Source organism: Thalia democratica, chromosome 1, assembly GCF_965202585.1.
Source record: "Thalia democratica chromosome 1, ktThaDemo2.hap1.1, whole genome shotgun sequence".
NCBI classification, from domain to species: domain Eukaryota; kingdom Metazoa; phylum Chordata; class Thaliacea; order Salpida; family Salpidae; genus Thalia; species Thalia democratica.
Window position 1 is genome coordinate 57,169,841 of NC_139165.1, and position 21,672 is coordinate 57,191,512.

General features: G+C 26.5%; 1 protein-coding gene across 1 annotated transcript in view; it reads left to right on the forward strand.

Annotated features, from left to right (window-relative positions):
- LOC145849281 (plexin-B2-like) overlaps nucleotides 1–17,808 on the forward strand; it is a 52,804-nt gene extending 34,996 nt beyond the window's left edge. Inside the window, exons 29-42 of the mRNA XM_082954438.1 lie at nucleotides 5,009–5,213; nucleotides 5,349–5,539; nucleotides 7,636–7,707; nucleotides 7,772–7,838; nucleotides 9,430–9,576; nucleotides 9,746–9,889; nucleotides 10,888–10,966; nucleotides 11,311–11,477; nucleotides 12,225–12,326; nucleotides 12,477–12,581; nucleotides 13,035–13,192; nucleotides 14,321–14,468; nucleotides 15,801–15,941; nucleotides 16,712–17,808. Coding sequence (XP_082810564.1) covers nucleotides 5,009–5,213; nucleotides 5,349–5,539; nucleotides 7,636–7,707; nucleotides 7,772–7,838; nucleotides 9,430–9,576; nucleotides 9,746–9,889; nucleotides 10,888–10,966; nucleotides 11,311–11,477; nucleotides 12,225–12,326; nucleotides 12,477–12,581; nucleotides 13,035–13,192; nucleotides 14,321–14,468; nucleotides 15,801–15,941; nucleotides 16,712–16,912 — 1,927 coding nt within the window. The 3' untranslated portion in view covers nucleotides 16,913–17,808. The remainder of the gene's footprint in view (nucleotides 1–5,008; nucleotides 5,214–5,348; nucleotides 5,540–7,635; nucleotides 7,708–7,771; nucleotides 7,839–9,429; nucleotides 9,577–9,745; nucleotides 9,890–10,887; nucleotides 10,967–11,310; nucleotides 11,478–12,224; nucleotides 12,327–12,476; nucleotides 12,582–13,034; nucleotides 13,193–14,320; nucleotides 14,469–15,800; nucleotides 15,942–16,711) is intronic.
- The last annotated feature ends 3,864 nt before the right edge of the window (nucleotides 17,809–21,672 follow it).

Below are 21,672 nucleotides of genomic sequence, written 5' to 3' on the forward strand. Positions count from 1 at the left end.
ATAGAAATAAGAAGTCGTATTGGTAAGGCCTCAGGCTTATTTGCTCGTTTGACTGCAAGAGTTTAAGGTAAACAAAAGTTAAGTATTCGCACAAAGGCTAATGTTTATCGTTCCTGTGTATGCAGTACTCTGTCATACGGTAGTGAAACATGGACGTTGTCTAGCGTGCATGAGAAGAAAATTAATCAGGGTTGCCAAAAAACCTGGAATCCTGGAAAAACGTTGAGTTTTACTATTTAGACTTAAAAACCTGAAATTTGGGAATTTTGAAAAAATAACTGGATTATTGTACAAAAATCACTAAAAAACCTGGAATTTTAAAACAATTAACACATTTAAGCAGTAAAATTTCGATTTGACACAAAAAATTTATCATATATATGAAAAAATTTGTCATCTTCAAAAAATTTTGTATGAAAAAGCACATTTAAAGTAGCTTGACAGTATCTTTTCAATATTTTTATACTATTCAACGCAGTTTTTTTTTTACCTCAAACTTAACTTTAAAATTGAAATATACTTAAAAATGTGTACTGTTAAAAACCAGGAGAAAATTTTCCAAAAACATTTGGCAACCCTGATTTATTACCTTTCCCCTACGATGCCATTGTCGCATCTTTAGAATAGCATGACAACAAAATATCACCAACGACGAAGTGATGAGACGTACTAGTCTTACCACCATGTACTTTACCCTCAGTCAGCGCAGGCTTCGCTGGCTCGGTAATGTCCTGAGGATGGGTGCTAAGCGAATCCCAAAGTCTACGTTATATGGCGAGTTGGTCGTTTGTAAACGCAACCGAGGTTGTCCAAAATTACGTTTTAAGGACTATGCAAGCGCGACCTAAAAACCTTGAATATAAGAACAGATGAATTAGAGTTGCTTGCAAATGACCGTGCAAAATGGAGATCTCCTGTACACAAAGTACAGAAAGAAAGGAAGAAGATGAAGACATGAGAACCAGAATGAATTTTATGTGTTTGTATTTTTATTTATTATCTCTTTGTTTTATTTATTGCATTATTGTACTTTTTAGTTTGTTATTATCATTTATTTTTATTCTCTATGCATAATTACGCATAGCCTATCCCGACTGATAGCGGGCCTTTAATTATATTAATATTATGTTGTTATAAAGTGTTTGTTTTGTGAGGTATCTTTATTCTTAATTATTTCAAAAACTTATTTAATCGTTTGTGTTTGTTCATCTATAAATTTAGTCGGAAGTTTTTTAATATTAAAAGTACTTTTATTTTTACCTATTCGTTGTGTTGTAAAATTTCTGAGACTGTACTGTTGTTCCTGTAATAAAAGTTTTTTATTAAATTTATATTCCAAAACCGCGATACACGCGAGGTTTGGTTCGAACTAAAGAGTTTATGGATAAAAAAATTCAAAAGATAAAGTACATATTCTTAATTTTAATTAATCGAGAATAAACATACCTCAACAGAACAAACACTTCATAACAATATACCCTATGTGAAAAAAGCATTGAAAATTTTTCAAAAACCACCACAAAAATTTTCGAAGATATTGGGTTAAAAATACGTTTTGCGTATAAAAAGTGGAAAATATCTCTTTCTAAAGGATTCAATATATCAACTGTGTAAAAGTTGCGTAATCTATAAATTTAAGTGTCCAAGCGATCTGAACAACCAGTATATTGGTAAGATTAAACGCCAACTATTTGTAAGAATTAAAGAAAATATAAATCCAACTAACAGTGCAGTATTAAAATACATTGAAAATTGTGCATATAGTAAAGATTGTGATAACATTATCTTCAGAACGGGAACGGGTCACTTTTGCACGAACTACACTTTTGCACGAGCTACACTTTTGCACGAGCGTCACTTTTGCACGAAGGGTCACTTTTGCACGAGGGGACACTTTTGCACGGCGACTCTTTTGCACGAGAGACATTTTATCACGAGGGGACACTTTTGCACGGCGTCACTTTTGCGCGCAGGGTCACTTTTGCACGGCAACTCTTTTGCACAAGCGTCACTTTAGCACGAGCTAACACTTTTACACGGCGTCACTTTTGCACGGAGGGTCACTTTTGCACGGCGTTACTTTTGCACGCAGGGTTATTTTTTGCATGGCGTCACTTTTGCACGAAGGGTCACTTTTGCACGAGGGGACACTTTTGCACGGCGACTCTTGTGCACGAGCGTCACTTTAGCACGAGCTGACACTTTTGCACGAGGGACACTTTTGCAATGCGTTACTTTTGCACTGTCGTCACTTTTGCACGCAGAGTTATTTTTTGCATGGGGTCACTTTTGCACGGCGACATTTTTACACGTCAAAAATTTTGCACAACGTTACATTTGTATGGCGACAATTTTGCATAGCGTCACTTTTGCACGGTGTTATATTTTCACGGATATACTTATGATCTGCGAAAATTTTAAACAATCAGTCAATTTTGAACGGAACTTCACTTTTGCACGCTTTTAATTTTATTTTTCAAATAAAAATTTAAATATAATATTTTTTTTATGTCAACTTAAATAATATTCGCTTTTAAATGCAAGTTGTTTTGAATGAACAAAATGTGGTAGTTTTCTAATGAAATTTTAATGTAAAGTTTTTATGAATTTATTCTTGCAAAAATTTATTTTACAAACTAAGTATCGGTCAAAGACTTCGTCAGTGCTTAAACAAAGTTTTTCAAAAAAAGTTTTTATTTGAAGTTTTACGGAGAACAATATAATTACGTACCCCAATTCATTAATTCATATTTATTATCTTAATTAAAATAAACTAAATGATACAAAATAAACTAAAGTTTCTAATTCTAAATAGAAACATTTTTGAATACTCTAAATAAAAATGGTCTGGATCTCAGTAATTTTTTAACAGAAACATAAACTTAATAGAAATGAAATAATCCAAGTTAAATTCATTAAAAATGCGCTCTTTTATTGCTCTTTTTATTATCGCGCTAAATTAAAAAAATAACTGAAATATAAACATCAAGTAAAATCTGATTAACCTTTCAATTAGCATTATATAGTTGTTAAACAAACATTTTAAATTCATTTTAATTTTAAACAATTGTTAAATTAAAATTAGTTAATTTTTGAAGTTTAAAGGTATTTCAGATTTTACTTGATGTTAATTTTTTAGTTTTTTTTTATTTATTCGGTGTGAGAATAAAAAGAGCAATAACATAGCGCATTTTTCATGATTTAAACTAGGATTATTTCATTTCTACAATGTTGCATGATCATGATAAGCCAATGAGATAGTAACATTTGGAAGTTTGAACTTATGTTCAAAGAAAGTCTACCATATTAGTCTTTAACCGCTGCAACATTTCAATAATGAGACTTGGCAGAATTCTTTTTTTTATCGGTCAGTTGAAGCATGGAACAAACTCACAAATGAATTAGTTTCTTGCAAAAATTTTAGATAATTTCGATTAAAGTAAAATATATTTAATCAGAATTATGTTTGTGTTAGTAAAATTAATAAGTAACTTTTATCAACCGTTAGTTTAATTTTAATATTTAGCTTAGTTTATAGTTCAATTTAATTAGCAGCACCTTTACTCTACCAATAATAAGTCCTTTTTCAATAGATTTTATGATTATTCATCTGGCCAGTCTAATGTTAATGTCCTTGGAGAGTTAGGATTTACTTTTAATGTTAGTTAATGTATTCAAATATTTGACGTTGATCGTTCTACATCAAAGCGTAAATAAGTATAAGTTTCTGGTTAAAATTTTGGTTTATATGTTAACGTATGAATTTTATATCAAATTATGTTTTTATCTTTGTTTTAATAAATAAACTACTTGTGTTAATTTTTTTTTTTTTATGTGTCTTTCAGTTTAAGTGGTCTAGGTTTTGATGCCGAGGTCAATCATATGGACAATAAACTTGTAACCGTATAGTAAAATATATAAAAAGACATAGGTGTTAATTAATATATTAAAGTTCAAAACAAACTAAAACAATTTACTTACACTTAAAGTTTTTTTTATCCTAGTTTCTAAATATATTTATTTTTTTGTCCCTGGTATGATTCATTTATAAATAATTTTATTTATCTTTCTTCAGTTTGTTTCTAACATTAACTTTTACTGTTTGATATTTTTAATCTTTCATTTATTGCCGTTAATATAAATGTGTTATAGAATTTTAGTTTTCAGTTTCTTTTTATATTAAAAATTTAGTACTAGCTAAAAAACATTTTACCAAAACTGATGTTCCGTGCGAATAAGTCATCGTGCCAAAATGTCTCTGTGCAAAAATTTCATCGTAAAAATGTGACGTTGTGCAAAAGTATCGTTATGCAACAATGCTACCGTAAAAAAATGCCCCGTGCAAAATTGACCCTGCGTGCAAAAGTGACCCTCCGTGCAAAAGTGACGCCGCGCAAAAGTGTCACCTCGTGCTAAAGTGACGCTCTCGCAAAAGAGTCGCCGTGCAAAAGTGACGCTCATGCAAAAGTGTCCCCTCGTGTAAAAGTGACGCTCGTGCAAAAGTGACACCCACCCCTTCAGAACATATCTTCAGAAGCTTTACTGATCAAAAAACATCAACCTAACTTACTAACCAACTATTAATGTTTTTAAATAATCCATTTTAATTAGTTTTTTGTTTAGACAATCCGATTTCAGCTAACTATATGTAATTAATATTACTTATGTATTTTTATAAGTATTTAGTTTTAAACTGACCATATTGTTTCAATTATTTATTAAGAATTTAAGTTTTTTTTGACACAGTAATGCATTAATTCCCATAGCTAGCTCAAGTTGTAATAAAGTTAAAACGTAATTTGTTTTGCAATAAAACGATATTCAAAAATTTGAGATTGTTCTATATCACTGGTTTTGGTAATTACTAATTACATATTATATTTGATATCTTTTACAAATAATGTTGATGTGAGTTATGTTTTAAATTTAAATAAAATTCAAATTAAGGAAGTTTATATGTTATAAGTTACAATATCAAATAACAAAATAATTGAACAAAAATTGCTAGAAATGAATTTCAAAATACTTTGGAAAAAATGGAAACAGCAGTAAGAGCTGATTTCAGAAAGGCTTTTGCTGAATTATCAATAGAAATGAGTGACATTAACAGTGATGTGAATGATGGAGGAATTCCTTGTTTAGATTATCGTGTATTCACTACAAACATGTTCTTTCCAAGAACTCGACAACACAAGTGCATGGAACCTCCGCAGGTTAAAACTAATATACTTATTTTAAGCAGGTTTCCTTAATATTAAAGACTTAATTATACTAAAAACATTTAGTTCTAGAATATGATTAGTTACATGTAATAAAACCAACAAGCTTCATAATTCAAGGTTTTTCAGGAACTTACAGAAGCGGATAGTCAGGTATCCGAGGCGCATCAGATGTTTTTAAAACTTTTAAAAAACTGGAACTTTGTACATGCGTTTGTTCAAACATTGGAAGAAGAACGATCTTGTACTAACAAGGACAAAGCTAATGTTGCTTCTTTATTAACGGTCGTTCTGCATTCAGATCTTAATTATTTTACCAAGTTCGTTTTCATTTGAACAATTTTTTATCAGTCGTTTTATAAAATGTTAATACCTCTAATTTTTAATGTACACACTTCAATTCTAGTACTCTACCGGATCTGTAAATCTGGTATCTTTTGCTTAAATCTAGCCTTATATTGATTTGAAATAAAAGGTCTGAGTTCAATTAATTAAAAAAAAAACATTTGAGTCTTTTTTTTTCAGATACAAAAATCTAAAATTTAATAAAGTACTAATACTAAATTTAAGTCGATAAAAGCCTTGAAAAAAACACAAGAGCTACGCAAACCATCGAGCAAAAAATACTTATTAATAAGTACTACTAGTACAAATAGTAATTGATCTATATTGTAAAGGTTAACAATTGAAAAACATTTCCTTTTTGCTAAAAAATTACAAAATTTTTAATGAAAAATGCAAAAGTAAATTTTCAACTTCCATCTTTTTTTCCTTGATTGGATTGACAAAAGAATGTTGATGGATTCATAGTCATTTTACTTTCTTTACTTTATGACAAACCAACACTTTTTTTTTGTCTGTACTCTTTGTATTTTCAAATCTAATTACCTACGTATGTTTTGTTTAGTTTCTACAACCAAGTTGATTGAATTAAAAGTTTTTAAGACAGAAGTTACAAATGTTTAAAGTATTGATTATTCATGATGTTTTCTAATAAAAGATCCAAACGATACAAGTTCGTTGGAATATAATAATAACACTTTTAAAGTATTTACTTTATTAAAACTAACGATATTATTTTAATTTTAGATAAACAACACAGTTCGACGGAGTTTTTGAAATGTTACTAACAAACTACTACGTTAGCATTCTTCAAAAACTAAGTTGAATTGTATTATTAATTTATTATAGAGAAACATCGTTTGTTTTAATAAATTTTGTACTTTTTAAACTATTGTTACCACTTTATATTCAAAATAACTTGTTTTATTTGGACCTTTATTAGCAAATTATTTGCAAATGTTTTTTGAACGTTTAGTATTTAATTATAAATTATTTACTTAATTTAATATAATTTCATTAATGTCCTGCTTGAGTACGCCTTTTGAATCAATTTAGAAGTCCTACTCACAATGTCCTAGTTTAAATTTACATACATGAACTAAATACTTATTATAGATGATCAAAAAATCCTTTAATTCAAAAGATAAACATTCAAAATAAAGGTTCTATTTTTTAATTTTTAAAGTGTTAATGATAATTGTTTTTACTAATATTAAAATACTACAACTTTGTAATCTGCCTTGTATCGCCTAAGTGTTAGTTTAGTTTATGACTCTTTAAATTTCTTAATAAAATTTTATTGTAAACATATGTTTTTAATTATTTTGTAAGTGTTTCGTTCTAAGTGAATATTTTTTGCATTTTAATTAAATATAATTTAGTTTGTTTTTTTGCATTTAAAGTTTAATCATGAGGTATGTAATGTAACTATTCGTTATTTTCCTTTAATAAATAATGAATATTCTGTACTCTTTAGTATTTTAGTAGGTATACTTTAAGTTTTTTTTTATCATCATTAAATTTTTACTTAAAGGTAGAAACTTTTCGTTAGTAGATTTAAAATCATTTTGAGCTAAAAGTTTTTTTGGCTCAAAAATATGTGCTCATTCGTAAGATTACTGTATTAACTAATACGTTATATAAAAAGGTCACTGTAGACTTCGAGTAATTTTATCACTAAAATTTATAACTATACTAAATAGGAATCTGCTACTATGTCCAATGTCCTTATGAGAATTTAGTAGACCTTAATTAGTAAATTAATCAGACCCTGTTCACTTTTTAAATATTTTTTAAGTTTAAAATAGACATCCCTATCCGGTGGATCACTATTTAATACATATTAATTATGTTATAATTCAGTCTGCTAGTTGTTTGTTTAATCGTTAATATATTGTTTGACGTTATTATCTCACTATTGATCGCAAACTTGAATAACAACTTAACTAACTAATGTTTATAGTTTAGTTTGCAAAATATTCGTTTATAAAATAGTATTAATGAGGCACAAAAAATTATATTAATTTTATAAAATTATGATATACAGTATTTTATGTTGTACTTTATTCTTTAGGACTGTGATGCATCTAGTTACTGATTTGATTGAAAAAAATTTAGAAAGGAATTTGAAACTGCTTATGAGAAGGTTTTTATTTTATTTTGATACGAAGTAGATAAAAGTAATGGGCCTTTAAAACTAATATTTTCAGGAATGACTCCATAGCAGCATTGTGTTTAAGCAACTGGCTTTATATTACGCTTTACCCATCTTTAAAGGTTTGTTTTTATCTATGATTTTACTGATGACTATACTATTCTACTTACTTATTATATGAGCAGAGTTCGTACGCATCAGGCTAACTTTTTTCATATCTGAAAAATTGGCAAAATGTAAGATTTTGTCAGATTAAAGCTTGAAAGTTTCTGATTGTCAGTTTTTTTTCAGTTCAAATGCTTGAAAGTTTGCAATTTTCTAAAAATAAAACAGAACCTGTTTATTTTTGAGTAGATCATTACATTGTTAATTTATTTCAGTATAACAGTTTGGTTTTTAAAGCCTTTTAATTTTACAAAGTATTGGAAAATATTAATTTTTGTCAGTTCAAATGCTTGAAGTTTTTTGAATTTAATTAAAGTTTTTTGTATTGAGTAAATATTATAAATTTTATTACCAGTAATTTACTTTTCAACTGACGTGCTTAAGGATTGTTTGCAATAAGGTAAGTATATTTATTAGTAGAAGGGGGGTATCATAAAGTGTAGGTATCAGTATTGATGTAGAAAAAGTTATTAAAAAAAAAAGATTAAGTAGATAGCACTATAGCAATAAGATCTTTGATAAGTCAGTAGGAATTACATAAAGTTTGTTTCATATTTTCCAGGGGCTATAGATAATTAAATAATTTTAAATTGAAAAAATAAAGCATGTAGTAAAAATTTATACTTTTAGTAGGCTACGCAGTTACAACTATTATAATATGGTAAATTGTTTAATCTACTTATAAGACATATTGGGTGCCCATTTACAAAACTTTGGAAAAATATTGTCTAAAATTGCTATGTTTTGCGTACAAACCCTGTATAAGTTTGTTCAAGTAAATATCTACTGCACCTGTAAATATTTTTTTCTATTTGACTTATTTTTAAGTTTAAAGTATATATCACTGCTAACTAGTTTTTGTTTTATCTATTTACCGTTAAGTAGATTTTCTATTTTGATTGTCTAAACTTTTTTTTCCAATCCAATTAGCTTTAGAAAGCTTAAACATTATATTAAATCATTTTAAAATTGAAAATATTTTTTTTTAAGAAAATTAATAATGAACATTAATATGTACTGTACAATTAAAGTAACAATGTTATAATGTTTTAGTTTTTCAAATCGTCCTTAGCTTTGTCAATTAATTTTTGTGATTTTTTCTCTTTACCAAAATACTATGTATAAAAACTTTTATACTTCAAAAAAGTCGACAAAGTTTTTTATTTTATACTCATTATATTGTTTAAATTTATTTCTAATAGTTTCCAAGTTTTGAAGTCATACAATGTAAACCAATTGTACATATGTAAGCTTCATTTTTAAATTTTATAGTTACGTCATAGTATGTTTTTTTTGTAACTTTTGTACATGCATGAAAATTTGTGTTCATTCAATTTATATTCAACTTGTTTGCTGAGGAAGAATTTTATACTCATTATATTGTTGAATGTACTTATAAAATTAAAACTTTTTCGATTTTTTTTGAAGTATAATAGTTTTTATATATAGTATGTACAATTATGAAAAAGTTCTTTAGATGTCTAAAGTTTTAAATTATGTTCATAGAAAATACTTTATACAACTAATAAAATATGTTTTTTTTTTAAGAACAAGATCGGAGAGAAAGTTTTCATGCTTCTAAAAGCCATAAAACAACAAATAAGCAAAGGTCCACTGGACGCTGTAACAGGTAAAGCCAGATATACTCTTTCAGATGATAGGTTACTTAAAGAAGATATTGCTCATCAAAACTTGGTATGTTAGTGTCATACCTTGACTAAGGATTGTAATTGCATTCTTTTACTGTGAATAATTGATAGTCTTCAAACTTTGAAAGTAATAAGGCTAATGTATTTTTAACTATTCTTATAAAAACTAACCACTTTAATATTTTCATTTATTTCTTATTTGTTTTTGCCGTCAGACACTGTTTGTGAGAAGCTCATTGCAGATAAATGATGAAAAAACGTCTGTAAACTGTCGGTACATTGAAGAAGGTTACCCACTGTTAAACGAGGAAGATGACCCTTCCATTGTAAAAGTTCTTTCCTGTGACACTATCAGGCAGGTTTGTCATTAAAAAGCATTAGTTTTCAAATTTCACTAAGTTAATAAATTGAAGATTACTGGCTAAATGATAATAATTTTTTTGACGTAAAACTTTTTTGTTTACATCTTAATTAGATATATTTTCTAAAAAGATTTCAAATGTCTATGATCCTGTTACAACTTATTTAAAATGTTACTTTAGTTTATAAAAGGAAGTATATAGTTTAATACTTATTATAACTATTTTATATTAAGTTTAAAACCAATTAAAGAAAAGAATTTCTGGAAAAAGGAATAACAAAAATGCATTTTAACTGAAATAAATTTTAAATGTAAGCCAATCACTACAATATAATTTACTTTTTGATGTATAAATAATTTTTTATTAAACTCATTACTATATTTTAAAATTCGGTTGATAAATTATGTTAGCAAATTATTTTTTATCTTATCTTAAGTGGCATTTAAGTATCTTTTCAGTATTTTTATACTATTTAAAACAGTATTTTACCTTAAACTTAATTTTATACTAAAAATGAACAAAACTCTTGCAATGTCAAAAACCTTGAGGAAACTTAGAAAACCTGAAAATAACTTTCAAAAAACCTTTGGCAACCCTAAATTATTGTTAATATTGTATGTTAAACAGTTATTTAAGTTCTATAACACCATAAGAACAACATTTAATATTTGTAATAGTTTCACGTCTGTAATGTAGCCGATACACTTTATACAAGTAGTTTAAAACATCTAAATTGAAAAAAATGTATTAATATGAAATACATATTACCTTGCAATTTATCAGTTATACGTAGTCTGAGGTACATACTTTAAATGAAAGTTCAATATAAAAAGACTGTATCTATCATCGGAAGAAATATATCCTATATAGATTTACAAGCTTTTAGAAAAAATGTTTCGAAAATGAAGTATTTCTTTTAAATGTGTCTTTTTGATTTATTAGCTTGTTTTATAAACATTTTTATTGTTGTTTTATAAAAAGTGTACATCATACAGGTCAAAGAAAAAGTAATGGATGTAATTTATAAAAAAGTTCCTTTTTCTCAACGACCTAAAGCTGAAGAGCTTGAGCTAGGTGAGTTTTTTTTTATGTTATTAAAATATGTTTAAGCTGTAAACAATTTTTTTTCATATTTTATGCTAAGATTTTTGACCAAATTTAGTTTAATAAAAGTTAACCACAGTAACTATAAACTTTTATTATTTTTAAATCTTTCAAAACAAATAAATTGTTTTAATATCTTAATTTAGATGAAATATAATTTTTGCTAAAATATTGGTTTTTGTTTTATTGATTAATCAAATATTTTCAATTTCTTTTTTTATTTTATGTAAGTTTTATTTTTTGAGTTTATTTGGAAAATCAATAAAAAATGTTTGAATATATATAGTAATATATAACAATTTAAAAAAAAACAGAATGGCATAACGGGCAAGCCGGCCAGTTAGTACTTCCAATTGATCAAACTACTATGTTAGAAAACAACTCACGCTGGAGGAGATTGTACACTATATCCGACTACAAAGTCAATAATGAGGCTACTCTCGCACTTAAAATGAAAAATCAGATTAATCTTAGTTCTTCTGTTAGTTTAATTTTTAATATGATTCAACAGTTTAAAATGTATAATACAATTAAACATATATATGTAACAGTAAGTTATCAGTAAATTATAAATCAACTTTTACGGGAAATGATAAAACGATGAAAATTTTTTGAAACTATCATTATAATTAGCATATCTTAGTCTAAAATTTATTTTATTTAATAAAATATTTCTCAATATTTTTTAATATTAGGTTTAACAATAGGAAATGGTATGTAATAATAACAAATTATACAGTATCCTTCTTTTATTACACTGGCATATGTTTCTGTGTGTTAACGGATTAACACACTTCAACTGAGCTATGAAATGGAAGAATGAACTCTTCCTTCTTCTTCTTTCCATCTTTAAAAGAAGTTCTTCCTTCCATTTCATAGCTCAGTTGAAGTGTGTTAATCCGTTAACACACAGAAAAATATGTCAGTCTAATAAAAGAAGGATACTGTATAATTTGTTATCATTATATATTCCAGTGAACTTGTTTCACTAAAATCTTTTAGTAACAAATACTTTAATTTATATTTTGAATAGTTAGAAATGGTATATACCATTTTGGATTGAAAAAACTTATATATAATGACTAGTGTGCAGCACACATCTGAGTTCTTTAAAAGCTCATTACTCTTCAGTAAAGATTTTGAAAAAAAAGTAAATTAAAATATTCATAATACGTAAGTACGTACCTATTTTTCTCTAAACTTGTTTATGTTTTGCTAATATTTATAGGACATTCAAGACATATCAGTTTCTTCAACTCATAGCAAAGAAACACCAAATATTCTAACACCAATGATGAGTGAAATACAAAATACCAAGATTTACCACTTGGTATTTATTTTTAATGTTTTATAAAACTTATTACAAACTACATAATAGTAATAGCGTTATTGTCACAATTAAAATGTATCACTGCTAACGTTTGAAACTTTAAATTTAATTATCTCGTTTGGAGATTAAAAGAAATGTATTGTTGCACAGGTTAAAAGTACAGATGATGGAGACCTTCATCGACAAAGCACTTTAAACAGAAAAGACAGAAAGTATATTCCTGATTTGTACTTGCTTAGGCTTATAAATATGAAGGTAGATTATTTTTTGACAATTTTTTTTTATAAAAATTATGTTTGTGTTGTTAAAGTAACAAATAATTTGTTTCTGTTTCTTATTATATTTTTTTCTTCTTAATATAAAAGCCTGGTGTTACGTATATAAACATGGTTGCTACAACTTGAAACAAACTCAGGCTGGTTTCAAATTTTTTCTTTAATCTCAGGCTATGTTTGTCCTTAAAAACTTACTTTATGAATTTGATATATTGTTGATAAATATTAAGTCTCATTTAATTATAAAATTTGAAAAATATTCAAACTTGATTAGTAAATATTTTCAATTTTCTTCCTTTTATATAACTTTAAGCTGGCGTTTTGTTTGAATAGAAACCCAGTAAAAGTTTTTAAAAGTTTTTTTTTTCTTTTTCAAATGTCAAACTAAATATTTAAAAATAATTTATAAGAATTTAATGCAACGTAATAACAGGGAATACTGCAACAATATGTGCAACAAGTAATACATAGCATATTTGACGACAAGAACACTCCCTTGCCAGTCAGTTATCTATTTAATTTACTTGATTCTATAGCTGAAAAACATAATATTACTGATGAAAAAATACTACACGTCTGGAAAACAAATTGGTTAGTAATTCATTATAATTTTAGTATAATTTTTTTACCTATTTTTATAACAAATAAAGATACAAACATATAACTGCTAATATATACTTAAGTAAAATAAACAATGTTGAACTAGCCTAAAATTATAATACTGTAAGGTTTTTTAACTAGTTTATTCTTACATAATTAAGGTTTTTTATATGTAGTTAAGTGCTTATACTTAGTAAATTTTAGGAATGCTTAAAGGTTCCATTTAATTTTCTTCTATTTAACATACAATAAAAATGTTATTAAAATATCTTATTATTTTCAGTTTTGAACAAAACATGTTTGAACAAAACAAAAAAAAAATTATCCAACTTTTATAATAAACCATTTTTTATAAAGATAATTTACTTTAATTTCAAGCTTAAGACAAAGAATCATAGGGTTTTTTTTTTTTGTTTTAAAGGAATAGTGGGGTCCTACTTTCTTTTTTGCAAAAATTATTGGTTCTTATTTCAAAGATACTTTTATCAGAATATAATAAAGATGTTTTTATCTATACTATAAGATACTTTTTACAGAACATAAAAAAAAATATTAACTTTTGAGATCTAACAAGTTTTGTAAATCTATCTCCTCCTTCATTTTAATTTAATTTATTTAAAATTTTCGGGAAATTTACTTATTATTATTACAAGCAACTTGTAGGAATCGGATTTTTGAATAAAAGCCATAAAAAAGTTAATGACCAAAACTAAAAAATTTTTACAAAAATAAAAATAAATCTGTTTTGTACAAGTTGTTTAAAGTTTGTCAAACATTACTCCGAAAAAGTTTTAAAACAATTGCTTAAAAACTGAAGGAGAAGATAGGTTTTTAATGAAATATTCTATTTTGTCCTTTTAATTTCCACCTCCCATAAAGAACTTATTGAATGCTCTTTGATCGCTTATATCTTAAAAGTTACTTTGAGTTTTAACAAGTGTTAAAAAGTAACAAGTAGCTTATCTAATTATGTAAAAAAATAAGACTAAGTTTGAAAAAGTTCCTACCTCCCTATGCCCTTTAAGTACCTTTTTTTTCTAATTATCTTTTTCTTGACTTAAGTTTCTTGTCTATTAACTGAACATTTTTGAACTAATGAATTATAAATTTTACCTTCAGCCTTCCAGCAAGGTTTTGGGTTACTATACTTAAATCACCTGAGTTTGTTTTTGACATTGATAAGCCAGACACCATTGGAAGCTGCATGGCTGTTATCACACAAACATTTATAGACGCTTGCACTTTTGATGAAATACGACCCACAAAAGTTTGTACTGTTTCTGTAACTATTTTTCAGTTTTATTTCGATAACTATAGTAGATTTATCTTTTGTAGTCTATTACTAAGTTTAACAATAAAAAATTAACGACATGTATGCATATAAAAGGGATGCAAAAAAGCCTAGGATCCTGGAAAAACCTAAAATTTGACAAATTAGACAAAAAAACTGGAATTTTAAACTACGTTTACATGTAGAGTAACAAAATATCGATTAGATACGAATAATCTAACATCTAGATATTTTTTATTTTATCATTAACATTTATATTTGTATAAAAACACATTTAAAGTATCTTTACAGTATCTTTTAAATGTTATTATACTAATTAAAACAGTTGTTTTTTTACCATAATTTAAATTGTATACTAAAAATGACCGAAAATTGAAAAACCTGAAAGAAATCCAGAAAACCTGGAGAAAATTTTCAAAAAATCTTCTGCAGCCCTGATATAAGGATATAAAATATCAATATTTTATTCAACAGATTGTCAAAAGCAATACAATTTTTCACTTTAGGTTTTCTAGAGACCGTCAGTTGTTTGTTAATAAAATCTGAAAAGGTGTTTAAACTAATAAATTAAAGATATTGAAAGCCAAAATTAGTAAAAAATAAATAAATAGAGTAAACGACTAGATTTCGTTAGCATTGTGGTTAAAAACAAATAAAAACTTCTTGAATTGATTTGTGTCTAATATCTACAAATACGCTTAAATGTATCTAATATCTAAAAAATAATACATACGAATTTTATATACTTTATAGTATACATGTGTATAGAATATACAAAAACAAGAATTAAACTAGACTAAAAAATTTATGGATAAAAGTGTAATGTTTGTCATAATTACAAATCTGGAATTTAAGTTAAAGATTAAAAGTTTACTGGAAAATGGCTATTATTGTCGTATTGATTGTTGCTATAAAATATTGATGCAAAACTAAGTTTTATAAAAAAATAACTTTATAAAACTAACCTTAAATAAAACTTAAAAAATAAATAAAAATAGTTAAGTTGTAAATTGTACTTAGTATTTTTTGCAAATCAAACGATTAGAAACCTGATTAAATTGAAATAATTTTTAATTAAAGCAATTAAGAACTCTTTAATTTTGTTTAAAAGGCCTGGTTGTGGTAAATCAATAATCTTAATAGATACTTAGTAATTTGTATCTAATGTATCAATATTTATAAGTACTTAAATTTAGTTGTAAAACCCAAGTTTGGTTTTTATTGATACAACATTGCCTTCATTTTATGTAGCTAAAGTTTTTATGAGCAATAATATAAATCACATCATTTTTTATTTTTATAACACAGGACTCACCAATACATAAGCAATTATTTGCTAAAGAGATACCTACTTACATGCAGTTGGTGCGGGATTATTATAAAAAGATAAAAGAATCTCCTAACCCCCATGAAATTGAACTGAATTCTTTTCTTCAAACTTTGAAACTTGTTCGTTATTGTCAAATTTATCCTTTATACTTGAATGCAATTCAAGTAAAAAACTTTAAGTATAAACTTAAACTTTGTTAATTGTCTTGTTTTCTTTTATCAATAAGTTTATTTAAAAACACAAATTAATAAGTATTTTCTTTATGAATAAGTTATTTTTTATAACACTCACATAAGGTAAATTTACTTAAAATGTTGTTAAATTAGTTTTTATTAAATTAACAGTTGTAAGTTACCTTATAAGATGTAGTGCAACTAATGTAAGTTGAATTCTAAGTATAGTAAAGGTTAAATATTATAAATTAAGGTGAAAAGTTAGTAAATTACAAAAGTTTGAGTTGTATATTAACAGTTGTCTTAAAATATCATGTTTAAATATTTCATCGTAATAAGCTTTAGTATTCTAATTTTAATATCTTATAAAATGTACATATAAACAATGAACTTCACCGCACGATCAACAACAACAGCATCCGAGACAATCCTACGACCGGTTTCGTCCTAAATAGGACTCATCAGGCAGGAACAGTCGCGAAAAACCGCCTGACTGTTCCTGCCTGATGAGTCCTAATTGGGATGAAACCGGTCGTAAGATTGTCTCGGATGCTGTTGTTGTTGATCGTGCGGTTAAGTTCATTGTTTATATTCGATGGCATAAAACATCTCAACTTGTTGATGATGGCCGAAAAAAATACTTATAAAATGTTCAAAATAAATTTGAAAAAAATAGAAAACAAACAACTTTCATTTATGAGCTAAAAATTGTTTAGGAGACAGCATGTAGCCTAGATGCCAACGCGGCCATGCAAGATTTGTGGCCTTTTGTCAGCAAGTATTATGATGACATAGTAGACAAAATGGACTCTAGTGCAGACAGCGATGGATGTGGGAATAATGACCTTTTTTTACACGATTACAGTAAACAACTGTTAATGCAAACATATAGCTTGATGGAAAGCGGCAGCAAATAAATTAAAATTGAAAACTTAATGGAGTTATCAGTATTAGTTGTAAACCTTACGTGGTTTTCTCTAAAACTTTGATGTTTCATTTGAAGCCAACTGGTGCCAAGAGGAGTAAAGTTACTAAAAACTATATAAAATTTAAGTTAAAAAGTACAAACAAAGGGTTACGAGTAAAAAACTTTTAATAAAAAAACTACTTCTATTCAACTAATAATGTTTAGTCTTCATTGAAGTATTTTATTTGAAAGTTTATTACTTGATCTTTATAAAGTATTATTTTAAATTAATTACTTTTTTTTTCTTTAAAAAAGTTAAAGATTATTATTTTTTAGCCTATAAAGCTAATTTTTAAAAAATCTACGAAAATTACTTGTTACGAAGTTTTCTATTAATATTAAAATTAAACACCAATAAAAAGTCCCTTTTTGATTCAATTTAGTAATAATCATATTGTTTTCTTTAAGCTTGGTCTTTTATAAACATGAACTTATAACTTATTTTCTGTATTTAATTTTTTTTATAGGTTCATAGTTTTTTTTTTATTGCCTCAAAACACGAAGGTTCTATTTGTTAGTATTTTTTTTATTTTTTATTTTTTACATACTAATTTTAGCAAATTTTTTTCACTTTTAATGTATCTGAAAGTTAAGAGTATTAGGTCATGTATTTTGTACCATGTTACTGTAGTATTTGTAATTTTTAATCCTGTGAAAGTCCTCACATACAGCCTTTTTGTCGTAGTCTTACACCAGTATACGTTACTCACACTTTTGGTGCTCAAATCTGTAGAGTTTTGCTTTAAAGTGCTTCATTTTTTTTTTAATTTTTTAATTGTCATATCTCTAATTTTTAATAAATTTTATTTGTTTGTTTACTTATAATAATGTTAATGTTAGCCGTTTATTACTTATACAAAAGCTAAGATAAATTACATTAACCTAGGCAGTATAAACCTGTAATCATGGAAAAATCTTGATTTTAAACTATTTTTTCATCTGAAGTAACAAAATGGCAATTAGGTACGAAAAACTTATCGTAATGGTAAAGATTTTGTTGTATTGTAATAAAGTGCTGCATTTACTAGCATTATTAAATATTTTGAACTCTTAAAAAGAAAGCCATACAAGAACGGCCATATTCAGAAGTGAACTCATAATTAACCCACAACCTAATTAGCCAATGAGAACAAGGGTTAGTGAGGCATAAAATACTGACGAAATTCTATAAAAAACATAACAAATACATTGACTTGTGCAGTTAGTTGTTAATAGTGTTAAAGTTGTTGGTGTAGCTGAGAGAAGGATCTACTAAAAGAATTCTATTTGAAAATTATTAGATTGCATGTTAGTTTTAAGTATTATTGAGATATAAAGTTATTGTTTAAACTGTGTGTTTAACTGCTTGACTATTTGAGCTAGATTTACATGTTTAATAGTTTATTAAATATTTTATGGTTTATTGCTCATTAAAAGTTTTAGTTAATTGTCTTAGTTAATAGTCTTTCAGAATAGATTTAAATATTTGACACTTTTTTAATTGTTTTATAGTTTACTGCATTAAGCTTGGTTTATTTTTAAGTTTGGCACTTTTGCCAAGTGATTTATAAAAGTTTTAAAAGTAACTTATGTTTTTGAAATCTAGTGCTTACATTACTTTATTGTTGTTCTTTTATGTAAAAGATTAATTACCTAAACTGTCTTGTCTAGTTGATCTTTAGTAGCATCTAGTGTTAATAAGGTAATAATTAAATATAGTAGGTATTTAATTATGAGTATACCAACACCCATATCCTACATTATCATTTATTTTTATAAATAACACATATAAAGTAGCTTTACAGTATCTATTCAATGTAATTATACTTTTTAAGACAGGAACGGGTAAAAATTGCACAATGACGATTTTGCACGGAGGGTCAATTTTGCAAGAGAGACAGTCTTGCACGAAGGGTCATTTTTGCACAAGAGTATAAAAAAAACAGGGAAAAGAAATTATGTAAAAAAAAACTAAATATTTAATTAATTAAAAAACAACAAGAAGAAAAAAGGTTACCGACCGTGGGTAAGGGTTAGGGGTAACAGTGATATTAAGAATATCAATAAAACTAATAATAATTAATATTTAAAAAAAACTATAAAAGTAACTTATTTAAAAAAAAAAGCTACCGACGGTAAGGGTTAGGGGTAACAGTGATAGTAAAAAAGATAAAAAACAAACAATTACTAGTAGAAAAATTAATTAATAGAGAAATAAAAAGAAAAAATATTAGCTACCGACCGAGGGTAATATTTAGTGGTAAGAGTGAAACTTGAAAAAAAATTGATTAAAGTAAAAATAGTTAAAAAAGAATACCTGTGCAATTTCGTGTCTTCCTGCAACTTTGTATGCTCGTGCAAATTTGACACCTACCCATTTCTGACAGATTTTTAACCTAAGTTTTATTTTTAATATAGACCAAAAACTTTTCTGAAAGAAATTTACAAAATACAGTGACAACTTTGATAAACTGACAAAATAATTTGTTTGTTATCTAAAGAAACTAAACTATGTTAGTTGAAGATAGTGTTAAAATTTTCTCATTGAAATAACTCCATACTACATTAGTTTCTGTCAGGTCTAGATTTTTCGCTGAGATCAGGATTTATATTTTAAATGAATATAAGGTTTCGGCTGTACGCAAAAAAAGTATAACGCAGGGTACCTAAATTTTACCTTCATAATTGCTCTCTTGGCAGAAAATGAAAAAAGTTAATAGATCACGTTTTAATTTTTTTAATATATTTAAAACTTTCAAGTTAAAGCCATAAATACGTTTGAAAAAAAAGAGATCAATGTTATACTTTAATTTAAAAAACTTCTAACAACTTCAGTCTTAATTCAGTATAAAACAACCAGCTAAAAGTTAAAAAATCGGAAAATTTCATAATTATTGTAGTGTTTTAATCCTATGCCATTACAGTTTTGTCTGACAATACGTTGTGCTGGTCAGAGACTTTATTTAGCTCGGGGTTACTTTTTCGAATGTGCCTATTGTTACCTGAAATCTTTTTAGCCGTTTGCGCACGCGTGGTTTGCTTAGAAACTTGCTTCTTTAGGCTAGAGCAGCGGTTTTTACATGTTTTACCCCCTTTTTGGAATGTTATTAATAAATATACCCCTTTTTAGAAGGTAATTACAAAATAGTGTTTAACTTTTAGAGAAAAAAAAACGAGAATTTTTGAACTTTAATCTTATTAAATATAAAAAATCGTAAAACCTAAAGAGTTTAATTTACTTTAAAAGAATACAGGTAAACACTAGTTTTTTAAACTAAAAAGATAATTAATTTACATAGCTTTATATAAAAAAATTACCCCATAAAACAACGGAAATTATCCCCAGGGGTAAATTTACCCCAGGTTGAGAATCGCTGGGCTAGATTCTAATAAAATCCCAAGTTACAAGCACTTGTAGCTTACTAAGCGTTAAATATATAACTAATAGCTCAACTGGGTAGTAGTTATTTAACTAACCTTATTTATCTTAAAATTTAACTTTATATATACTCTTACTATGAGCTAGGTAGTAATTAGCTTAAGTTAGTCTATCTAAAATGATCTTAGTATATACTCAATATATAATCTTTGTTTAGACTAGAAAATAGTTAGAAAAAAAAAGTTTTTTTGAAGAACAGTAATTAGTAAATGAAGTACAGAATAAAAAAACAGATGAGGATGAGCCAATAGATGGTTGAAGCAATAGTCAAAGTTTACAATCTACCAAGATTCTTGATAATGTTTAAACAAAATTTGTAATTTTAGAAGAATAACAGTCTTTAACTGAAATGCAAGCTACAATCAGCTTTTAAAATGTTTTGAAAGAACTTGCGAACAACAAAAAGTGTCTGCTAGACACAAACAATAAGTTATACTATGATGTTTTGAAAGGTATCTAAATAAATTTCAATTGCATCATGCTTTATATTCGTTAAATAATGAATTTTAATTTCGCTTTTTTAAACGCTTTTGACACTTATTTTTTTAATCATTGAGTATGTTAATGCCAATTACACTGTTTGTTATTACGTTAAATAAAAAAATTGTTTTTATTTTGTTTTTAATAACTGATTTAGTATAAAATTTATGAGATTATAATTTTTTTGCGATTCTTCTTTTTTATTTAATGCAAGAAAAAAATATTAAAACATAACATTTTTGTATTACTACGTTTAGTTAATTTTGCTTTAAATAACTACGTTTTTTTTACCTTGTTTTATGTTAATGTCAAAACTTGTACAAAAAGCGAACAAGACCATAAAAATATTATGTTTTAATTAATGGGGGTAGTGCCCCGGAGTGGTGGACACATTATTGGCCATGCTAAACCGTGGGGAAGGTTTTTTAGAGGGTAGCTTTGCTACATCTAGACTAGAGAGAGGTTAAAAATTAGGGTCCATTTCAGGTACACTTTTGAGTCAATTAATAAACAAAATCAAGATAAGGCATTGTAAAATTATATTTATTAAATTTAAATCAATGCAAATAAATAAAAATCTAGAAACTTGGCAAATTAGTCGGATATAAAAACTTAGCAGTGAATAGTTTAAATTAGTATCAGACCTAATAAATTTATATAAATCAGCAGTTAAAAATGTTATTTTATTTTGAACTGGAAACTAACTGCTGAGTTTTAATTAAACTGTTTAAATCCAAAAACAAAACTTGTGTTCCAACAAGTTCAAATCAAATGAGCTATAAGTAAACTGATTTCACTTACTCAAAACCCAA